Raw genomic sequence first — 10529 nt, 5'->3', positions numbered from 1 at the left:
TTTGTTTGTTTGTTTGTTTGTTTGTTTGTTTTTGGAGAGGTTTTTGCTATGGGGCACGTGCGCTTGCCAGACAGAGACAGAGAGACAGAAAGCAAGAAATCACCCCCCAGGGGGGATGGCCACGCTGCAATCCCTTCTCCTCCGTTCTCCTCTCGGGATCTTGGGCACGCACGCACATGCGCCCGACGTGAGTTTAAGCCACCGGGCCCGGGACTCAAACCACGGTCAACTATGTGGGAATCCAGCGACATAGCCATTACGCTAACTGCTGGTTCCCCACCTGGCATGAGTTTTAAGCTGCCGGATCCAGGACTTGCTTCACAGTCAACTACATGGGAATCCAGGGACAAAACCATTATGCTATCTGCTTGTCCCTGTCATAAATTTATTCATAGTTGTCACATATTCTGAGGAATGTGTTGTTAGGCGAGTTCCTCATTATGTAAACACCACAAAGCGTACTTACCCAGGCCTGGATGACCTAGCATGCCACACCTCGATGACATGGTATAGCCACTGTGCTCCCCATGGGACTGTCCTAGCTGCATCCTCATTGATGGAAACATTGTTACACTGTGCATGACAGTATTCTCTTAGATTTCAACGTCTGTATTCTTTCTTCTATATCAATCATTTCTTTTTTGATCAGCTTTTTAGTTCTTTCTTTTTTATTTTTTAAGAGGTTTTTGCCTTTGTGCACATGTGCTCACTGGAGAAAAAGAGAGACACACAATCAGAGGAAAAGTGAGAAATCACCCCCAGGGAGAATGACCACGCCACAATCCCTTCTCCATTCTCCACCCAGGGTCTTGGGCATCCACATACACATGCCTGGCATAATTTTGAAGCCACTGGGTTTGGGACTTGAACCATGGTTGGCCATGTGAGAGTCCAGCAACATAACTGCTACCCCAGCAGCTGGTCCCCAGCTTTTTAGTTTTATTTTACTATAAAAGCTGTTGATCAGAAGGACAAAATATATCCTGTAACAGTTGGTCCATGCAACCAGTAGGTGGCATGGTGGTTAAGGTATTCCCACATGCTGACCGCAGTTCAAGTCCCAGTCCTTACGGCTTACTTTCTCACTTTCCCTCTCTCTCTCTTTATGTCTCTCTATGATAAATTAAAAATAGTAAAATTAAATAAATAATTCTTTAAACAAAATAATGTTTTCTCAACCCAAAATGTCCAATTTCAGGGTTTGAGGGTCTTAGCATTTTGTGCTGGCACATACTCAAAATACTGGGAGTAAATGAATATGCACTTGCTAGATTCGCACTCACCGCCTTGCCCATCCACCCGCACCATGTGTTGGAAAGAATGTACTTTTTCGAATTCCCAAGACTTTCTGTTGCTGCGGTACCTCTGTTGAACATCAGTTAGCTGTGCACCTGTGGACCTGTTCTGGACTCTGCTCACTCCTGATGATCTGCGTTTATCTTTTTGCTCATGCCGTACTGCTTTGACAAGCGTCTCTTTATAGTAAGTCTTTTTTTTTTCCCTTTCTTTTTTTGGAGAGGTTTTCGCTATAGGGCGCGTGCGCTCGCCAGACAGAGAGAGACAGAGAGACAGAAAGAGAGAAATCACCCCCCCAGAGGGGATGGCCACGCTGCAATCCCTTCTCCTCCATTCTCCTCTCAGGATCTTGGGGACACACGCACATGTGCCCGGCGTGAGTTTAAGCCACCAGGGCCGGGGCTCCAAACACCGGCGACTACATGGGAGTCCAGTGACATAGCCATTACGCCCCAGCAAATTAGCCATTATGCTAACTGCTGGTCCCTTTACAGTAAGTCTTTTTTTTTTTTTTTTTTGGAGAGATTTTCACTGTAGAGCGCGTGTGCTCGCCAGACAGACAGAGAGAGACATAGAGACAGAAAGCGAGAAATCACCCCCCAGGGGGGATGGTCACGCCACAATCCCTTCTCCTCCATTCTCCTCTCGGGATCTTGGGCACGCACGCACACGCGCCCGGCGTGAGTTTTAAGCCACCGGGTCCGGGACACGAACCGCGGTCGACTACGTGGGAGTCCAGCGGCATAGCCATTACGCTAACTGCTGGTTCCCTTTACAGTAAATCTTGAAATCAGGAAATGTGAGTCTTCCAACTTTGGTCTTTTTCATTAAAATTGTTTTGTATATTCTAAGTTCTTTGCTTCCTTATAAAAAGCTTTAAAAAAAAAAATCAGCCTTTCTATCCTGAAAAAGCTCACTGAAATTTTCATTGTATTCAATCAATAGAGTCATAGGCCAGGATCATTTGGGGATGATTAACATCGCAATAGTATTGAGTCTTCTACTCCTGAACAGTGTCTTTTGTCATTTAGTTAGATGACATGGAGGGTCTTCACGAGAAAGGATAAAGAGTAGCTCTTGAAAGTATAACTGACTGCTCTTAACAGTGGACTCTAGTGGGGCAGTGGTAGAAGCAGGAACTACTTCAGTAATGCTAGCAAGCAGTGAAGATCGGTAAGTGTTAACAGTCACTTTGAAGTGGTCAGATTTTAGGTGCATTTGGGTAGAGTCTTCCCCACAGCCTCATAAAAAAGAGTGTACTGTCAGACTCAAAATTTTACCAATGTGTCCAAAAGATAATATCTCAGTTTAGCTTTATAAACTTTTCTTCTTTTCCTGAGTGAGGAGAAACAGGTTATGTTTTAAAAATTTTCCCCTCCAGCACATCTTTTTAACCCTTATTCTGTGATATAAATTGCAGTTTTCCTAAAGTTTTTGGTATTTTTGCCTTGAGTATTTATTTATCTGTAATTAACACATTTGAGTTTGTTTTTTTGCCCGAAGGCATGTGTGTACTCCCTGTGGGGAGAGAGAGAAAAAGCAAGAAAGCACCCCCCCATGGGGGATGGTCACACCACAATCCCTTCTCCTCCATCTTTCCCTCCTTTGGAATTTTGGGCACGCACAAACATGTGCCCTGAGAGTTTCCCAAGCCAACTCTGGAACTCCAGCCACGCATTGGGCCACGTGGGAATCCAGTCACCTTCATGGATCAGGCCATGGGCTGGCCCCACATTTGATTTTTATGTCATCAAATATTACTAGTTTTCTCCTTTAATGATACTTGGATTTTGATTAATTGTTGGGCCTTTCCCAGTCTCACACTGAAGAATTGTCCTGTGTAGACTTCTAGGACGTAACTTTTTTTTAATGGTAGATCGTGAACATATTTTAACTTCATTTTGTTTTATGGTAGGTGATGTGGCTCCGCCTTTCCCATGTAGCCACAGAGCTATCCCTGTGACACTGGTGTATGGCCTTTCCTCACCCGTTGTAGATGTTCCCTATATTCAAATTAGGAAATCACGCAATATATCTGTATCTATGTTTTACTTTCTCTTCTGTCCCCTAGAAGAGGGGCAGTTCATGGACGAAGGCCACGTTCGTTTAATTATTGAGGCTTTACTAAAGATTTAAGTATCCAGTAGGTCAGCTTCATAAGATTTGCCACTAATCAACACTTTTGGGCTATATATTCATGTTTTTTTGTTTTTGTTTTTTGTGTTTTGTGTTTTTTTGAAGAGGTTTTCACTATAGGGCGCATGCGCTCATCAGACAGACAGAGAGACATAGAGACAGAAAGCGAGAAATCACCGCCCAGGAGGGATGGTCACACCGCAATCCCTTCTCCTCCATTCTCCTCTCGGGATCTTGGGCACGCACACACATGCACCCGGCGTGAGTTTTAAGCCACTGGGTCTGGGACACGAACCGCGGTCGACTACGTGTGAGTCCAGCAACATAGCCATTACGCTAACTGCTGGTTCCCATGTTTTTGTTTGCCCTATGAATTTTTGAGCCAGAATTGGCAAAAGGAATCGTTACATATATAAAAAAAAGAAAACATCACGGTGATGTTTCTTATATTTGAGGAATGTATGTTTGAACTAATCATTGTAATTCATAGAAACAGAATAAAGGGGAGAAATCACATGATTACAAGTGGTAAATTAATTTGAGAAAACGTAATGCCTATTCATACACATTATTTTTCTTTTTCTTTTTTTTTTTTTAAGAAGTTTTTGCTATAGGGTGTGTGCACTTGCCAGAAAGACAGAGACAGAGAGACAGAAAGCGAGAAATCACCGCCCAGGGGGGATAGCCACGCCACAATCCCTTCTTCTCCATTCTCCTCTCGGGATCTTGGGCACGCACTCACACGTGCCTGGTGTGAGTTTAAGCCACCGTGTCCAGGACTCGAACCACGGTTGACTACATGGGAATCCAGCAACATAGCCATTATACCAACTGCTTGTCCCACACCTATATTTTTTGACAATCAGAAAAAGAAATGTTCTGCTTTGATATCTACAGAAGCATTGTCAAACTTCAAATACCAGAATAGCTCCATGCCTCTCCCTTTGGCTTCCCAGAGCTCCTGAAGTGTTCCCCAACCTTAGCAAAGAGTTCTTGTCTTGAAGCTTTCTGTTCGCCAGGTGTCTGTGGGCAGGTCTGCAGTGAGGCCCTCAAGGGTCATCCATCTGCCCATGTACACTGCATTCCTCCATCTGGCTCAGGCTGCGCTTGACCATCTCCTGGGGTTCTCAGCGCCTGCTCCTCACACTCCCGTCTGTGCCTATGTAAGACCGTGGGCAGCAGCACCCACTTTTCTGATCTAATTCTAACCTCTCCATCTTCTAAATTGGTTCCAATTTTCCAGCCTTCTGCCTGGATGCTTTCTTGTGTCCCCCTTTTGTCATACATTTATAATAAGATTTTGTGTTTTGCCAAAGTGTGATTGTGTAGGCAGAGGATGTCACCATGTGTACTCAATCTGTTATCTGGAACTAGAGGAACAATTACGCTTTCATTTCTCTCTTCTCTTCATTCCAGTAGTCTATCCTGTCTGATTTCTCTTGTCATCGTTTGTTTTTTTTTTTTTGAGAGGTTTTTGCTATAGGGTGCGTGCGCTCGCCAGACAGACAGAGAGAGACATAGAGACAGAAAGCAAGAAATCACCCCCCAGAGGGGATGGTCACGCCGCAATCCCTTCTCTATTCTCCTCTCGGGATCTTGGGCGCGCACGCACATGCGCCCGGCGTGAGTTTTAAGCCACTGGGTCCGGGACTCGAACCGCGGTCGACTATGTAGGAGTCCAGTGGCATAGCCATTACGCTAACTGCTGGTTCCCTCTTGTCATCGTTTAAAAATTCTTTCTCAGCCTTCATGTTCAATTCGTTTTTTGCCCACCTTTTTTTTTTTTTTTAAGGTGTCTGCCTTAGGGTGCATGCCAGAGAGAGAGAGTGAGTGAGAGGAAAAGTGAAAAATCATCCCCCAGGGAGGATGGCCATGCTGTAGTCCCTTCTCCTCCAGTCTTCTTGGGATCTGGGGCACGCACGCACACATGCACAGCACGATTTTCAAGCCACCAGATCCAGAACTCAAACAGCAGTCAGTCATGTGGGAGTCTAGCACCTTAACCACCATGCACCTGCTGGCCCCACCCACCTCTTAAATATCGCTGTTCCTTCAAATTTTGTACTTAGCACTTTCCTCTCCTCAGCTTCTATGTCTTTTCTGAGCCATATTTTTTTTCTTTGATAACTTAAGGTTATCATCTTTTGTTTTGTTTTATTTTGGTTTTTAGGTTCATTCATCTACTTCTTACACGAGCAAGAGAAACAGAGAACCAGCATCCCCAACAAGGTCTTGGTACCACAGTTTACACCCAGCCTTTCCCAGATCATGGCCACACAATGTGGCTGGCATATCAGAGAGGCCTCTAGACTTGAACCATGAGCCTCTCCACATGGGATTGCCTCAGAGAGTATTGCATTTTACCACCATGCCAGCTTCTGGCCACTTCAGTTACCATCTTCATGATTAATGTTTCTTAAGCCCTTATTTTCATTTCAGACCTCCCTTTCCCGTTCCCAAATCATGTAACCCAAAGAGGAATGAGTAAGTGCGTCTTTATGTCCCACAAGTATTTCAGGTGCAGATGGAGGCTATCTCCCTTGCCGTGACCCTCTAATAATGAAGGCCCGCCTCTTATTTACTTTTCCAGTTTTGGTGTATAGTGTCAGCATCTACCCAACTGCTCACATAGCATCTCTGTGTATAGAAGATACCTGGATTGTGTCTTCTGTAACAATTAGCTTACCATTCTCTATCTCCTTTGGTTGGCCTTAGCACAGATCATCTCTTAAATTGGAACTCTTTTCTTCCTGCTTCTGTCCTCTGTTCTCATAGAGCAATGGTTTCTAACTGGGGGTGCTTTTGCTCCCCAGGCATATATGGAGACTTTTTTTAGTGTTACAATTGGGGGTGCTACTAGCATCTCAGGGGTAGAATAGGGGTAGAAGGATAATGCTAAGCATACAAAAATTCACAGGGGAGTCTTTCCCCAAAAAAAGTGTTATCTGGTTCATTAGTGCCAAGGTGAAGGATCCCTGTTCTAGAACACTGTTCCTGAAATATAGAAACCCACTTGTACGAAACACTTCCCTGGCTCCCATGTTTCTCTTCATCAGTTCTCCACAACCCTGATATCCAACTTGGGATGCGTGCTGTACGGAGTGCTCAGCATGCTTCATTGGCATATGGGAAATGCGTACAGAGATCTTACTGATGGTAATTTTACCTAAAACATAAGGCATTAATAATGCTTCCCCAGTACTCTAAGGTATAATGTATATATGTAATTTTAAAATAAATACAAATAAATCAAAGTGTGGGAATAATATTTGGGCTTACTACATATCCTTAAAATATAAGGCAGTTAGGGTCACAGTAAGCATCGTTTATAGCATTTTGTTTTAAATTGTTAATGGTAAGAATTAGTGTCCATGGAACCAGCAGTTAGCGTAATGGCTATGTCCCTGGGCTCCCATGTAGTCGACTGCAGTTCAAGTCCTGGACCAGGTGGCTTAAACTCATGCCGGGCACGTGTGCGTGCACGCCCAAGATCCCGAGAGGAGAATGGAGGAGAAGGGATTGCAGTGTGGCCATCCCCCTGGGGGTGATTTCTTGCTTTCTGCCTCTCTGTCTCTGTCTTCCTGGAGAGCACACATGCCCTATAGCTAAAACCTCTCCAAAAAAATAAAAAGAATTAGTGTCCAAAAATATTTTTCTGTCCTGATTCTGAGACTACAGGATGATTATGTGCTGTTACAGGCAGCCGTGTCATTCAAGGATGTGACAGTGGAGTTGACCCAGGAGGAGTGGCGGCACATGGACCCTGCCCAGCGGACCCTGTACAGAGATGTGATGCTAGAGAACTACAGCCACCTGGTCTCCGTGGGTGAGCAGAACTTACTGTGGGACTCCACCTGAGCCTCTAGAGTGCAATTCTGTTTCTTCCCTTTATTAAAATATTACTCCCTTTTGTTGAAGTATATTTAACAGAAAGTCCAATTCAGTACCTTTCAGTATGCAAGTTAATGAGTTTTGAAAAATATACACAATTGATCTCTACCATGATTAGAATATTTCCATTTCCTGGGGCCAGCAGGTGGTGTGGTGGTTAAGGGCACTGGACTCCCACATGGCTGACTCTGGTTCGAGTCCCGGACCTGGCATCTTGCTTTCTCACTTTCTCTCTCTCTGTCTCTCTCTCTTTCTCTCTCTCTCTCACTCTGTCCCTCTCTAGTCAAATTAAAATAAATAAAGTTAAATAAAGTAATTTTTTTTTTTAAAAAAAGAGTATTTCCATTCCCTAAAGAGATGCCTTGTAGACCTTGGCAGTGAGTCCCTTCTGTCCATGTGTCCATCCCTCTGCCCTTATCCCTAGCAACCACTAAACTTCTTTCTAGTGTAATCATTTTGCTTTTCTTTAATTTTATATAAATAGAATTGTAAAACTATGTACTCTTTTGTGTGGCTTCTTTTATTTAGCATAATGCTTTTGAGACTTAGGTATGTGTTCGTGTATCGGTGGTTTATTTTATGCTGAGTAGTATTCCTTTGTATGCATGTACCACAATTTGGTATATTGTATTTTTTGATAGACGTGGGTTTTTTTTGCAGTTTGGGAGTATAAAGGTCTTACTGAACATTCACATACAAGTTTTAGTGTCAACATGTGTTTTATTTATCTCGTGTAAATACCTAGGAATGAGCTTATCAAATCTTTTAGTAAATTTATGTGAAACTTTATAAGAAATTGCCAAATGCTTCCCAACTGACTATTATTTTCATGCCCATAAACAATGTTGTGAATTCTCATAGCACTTTGGTTACCAATGTTGGGAAGCCCTTTTTGTTTTGCTTTTAAGTTTTTGCCAGAGGGCACCTGCACTCATCAGAAAGAGAGAAAGAGAGACAGTGAGAGAGGAAGTTAGAAATCACCTCCCAGAGAAGATGGCCACACCACAGCCTCTTCTCTATTCTCCTCTTGAGATTTTGGGCACACACACACACACACACACACACACACACGTGCCCGGCATGATTTTTAAGCTGCCAGGTCCGGGACTCGAACTGTGGCTCCATGTGGGAGTCCAGTGCCTTAACCACCATGCCACCTGTTGGCCCCAGGGAAGCCTTATTTTTTTTTTAAGCCATTTTTCCTTCCATTAGTGAGAGAGACAGAAAAAGAGATAGCAGCCTCCACAGGGTCTCAATGCCACGTTCCACTCCAGCTTCAGCCAGCCCCAGACCGTGGGCACGCACATACCTGGTGTACTCAGGGAAGGCCAGGTTCTGTGAATCTGGAACCTTCTCACGTGGTCAGCCTCACAGAACGTCATGTCTTAGCATTATAGCACCGTCCAGCCTGCATGACTTACTATTGTTAACCATTCAGGTCGATGTCTGGTTGTATTTTGTAGGCTTTAATTGGCATTCCTCTGGTGACTAACAATGTTGAACCTCTTCTCAGGTGATTTTTGGCCATTCGTAAATCTTTAATGAAATTTCTGATCAAATCTTCAGCCCATTTTATATTTACCTTAGTTTTTAGTTTTGTGAGTATTTATCCTATTGTTGAGTTGAAAATCGACCTTTCTTGGATGTTTTGCAAATTTTCTGACTTTGGCTTGCCTTTTTAAAAAGACTATTTTTTCAGTTTTTGTTCTTTTGCATATACTTTTTTAAAAAGAAACTTTATGTTGAGATAATTGTAGATTCACAAGGTTAGCAAAAATTGTACCATTCATAAAGTTTCCCCAGATAGCTGTATCTGACTTAACTATAATAATATAGTGTCAACACCAGTAATTAGAAATCTTTATGATGTGCGTGGATAGCTCCATGCCATTTTATCAAATGTGGAGATTCATGTAACCACCACCTCAATTGAGAAACAAAACTGTTCTCTCACCACAGAGATCTCATTGCTGCTATCCATCCTCACTCCCACACCATTCCTACTCTGCCAACTACTCATCTTCCCTTTATCTCTGTAAGTTCTATCATTTCGAGAATTTCATGTGAGTGTAACCATACAATATTTCTAACTCAGCATAACATCTAACTCAGCATAATGCTCTTGTTTGTGATCCACGCAAGTCGTAGTGTGTATCAATAATTCATTCCTTTTCTTGCTGTGTATTAACCCACAATGTGAGTGAATTATAGTCTTCTTAGCCATCCACACATTGAAGAGCACTTAGGTTGTTTCCAGTTTTTGGCTATTTTAAGTACAACTGCTATGAACATTCATGTTCAAGTTTTATATGAACATAAGGTTTATATCTCTGGGATAAATGCTTAGGCATATGATTGCTAAATGGTATATACTAAGCACATGTTTTGTTCTTTAAGGTAGCTTATAATTTTGTGTTTTCACCAGCACTATCTGAGAAATTTAGTTACTCCCTACCCTTGAGAGTACTTAGCATTGTTGCTGTCTTTTTTCTGGCGGGGGGGAGAGGATTTTTGCTATAGGCCCCGTGCACTCACCAGAAAGACAGAGACAGACAGAGAGACAGAAAGCGAGAAATCACCCCCCAGGGGGGATGGCCACACCGCAATCCCTTCTCCTCCATTCTCCTCTCAGGATCTTGGGCACGCACGCACACGCACCCGGCATGAGTTTTAAGCCACCAGGTCCGGGACACGAACCACGGTCAACTACGTGGGAGTCCAGCAACTTAGCCATTACGCTAACTGCTGGTTCCTGAATATTCTTATTCTAGATTTTTTTTTCTTTTTTGTACATTCCTTGGGTTTCGTGTGTGTGTGTGTGTGTGTGTGTGTGTGTGTGTGTGTAGACAATGATGTCATTCACAAATAGGGTCAGTTTAATATCTCCTTTTCTAATCTGTATGTCTTTCTTTTATTATTTTCCTTATTCATTTTTTTAAGGTTTTTGTCACAGAGCACACATGCTCACCAGAGAGAGACAGTGAGAGGGAAAGTGAGAAATCACTCCCAGGGGGATAGCCAACCTGCAGTCCCTTCACTTTCATTCTCCTTGGAATCTTGGGCATGCATGCACATGTGCCAGGATGATTTTCAAGTAGCCAGATCCGGGACTCAAAACACCCTCAGCCATGTTTAACCTTAACCACTTTAACCACCTTAATGCCTTAACTACCACGCCACCTGCTGGCCCCCATATTTCTTTGATT

The 10529-nt window shown here is 43.2% G+C and overlaps 1 protein-coding gene across 1 annotated transcript in view; it reads left to right on the top strand.

Annotated features, from left to right (window-relative positions):
• The window catches only part of ZNF782 (zinc finger protein 782), a 47015-nt gene that overhangs the window by 10947 nt on the left and 25539 nt on the right, over nucleotides 1-10529 (top strand). The window contains exon 4 of the mRNA XM_027776075.1: nucleotides 7132-7258. Within this exon, the coding sequence (XP_027631876.1) occupies nucleotides 7132-7258 (127 nt within the window). The remainder of the gene's footprint in view (nucleotides 1-7131; nucleotides 7259-10529) is intronic.

Source organism: Tupaia chinensis, unplaced genomic scaffold (assembly GCF_000334495.1).
Source record: "Tupaia chinensis unplaced genomic scaffold, TupChi_1.0 Scaffold000007_1, whole genome shotgun sequence".
NCBI lineage: Eukaryota > Metazoa > Chordata > Mammalia > Scandentia > Tupaiidae > Tupaia > Tupaia belangeri.
This window is presented reverse-complemented; position numbering and strand designations above follow the sequence as displayed.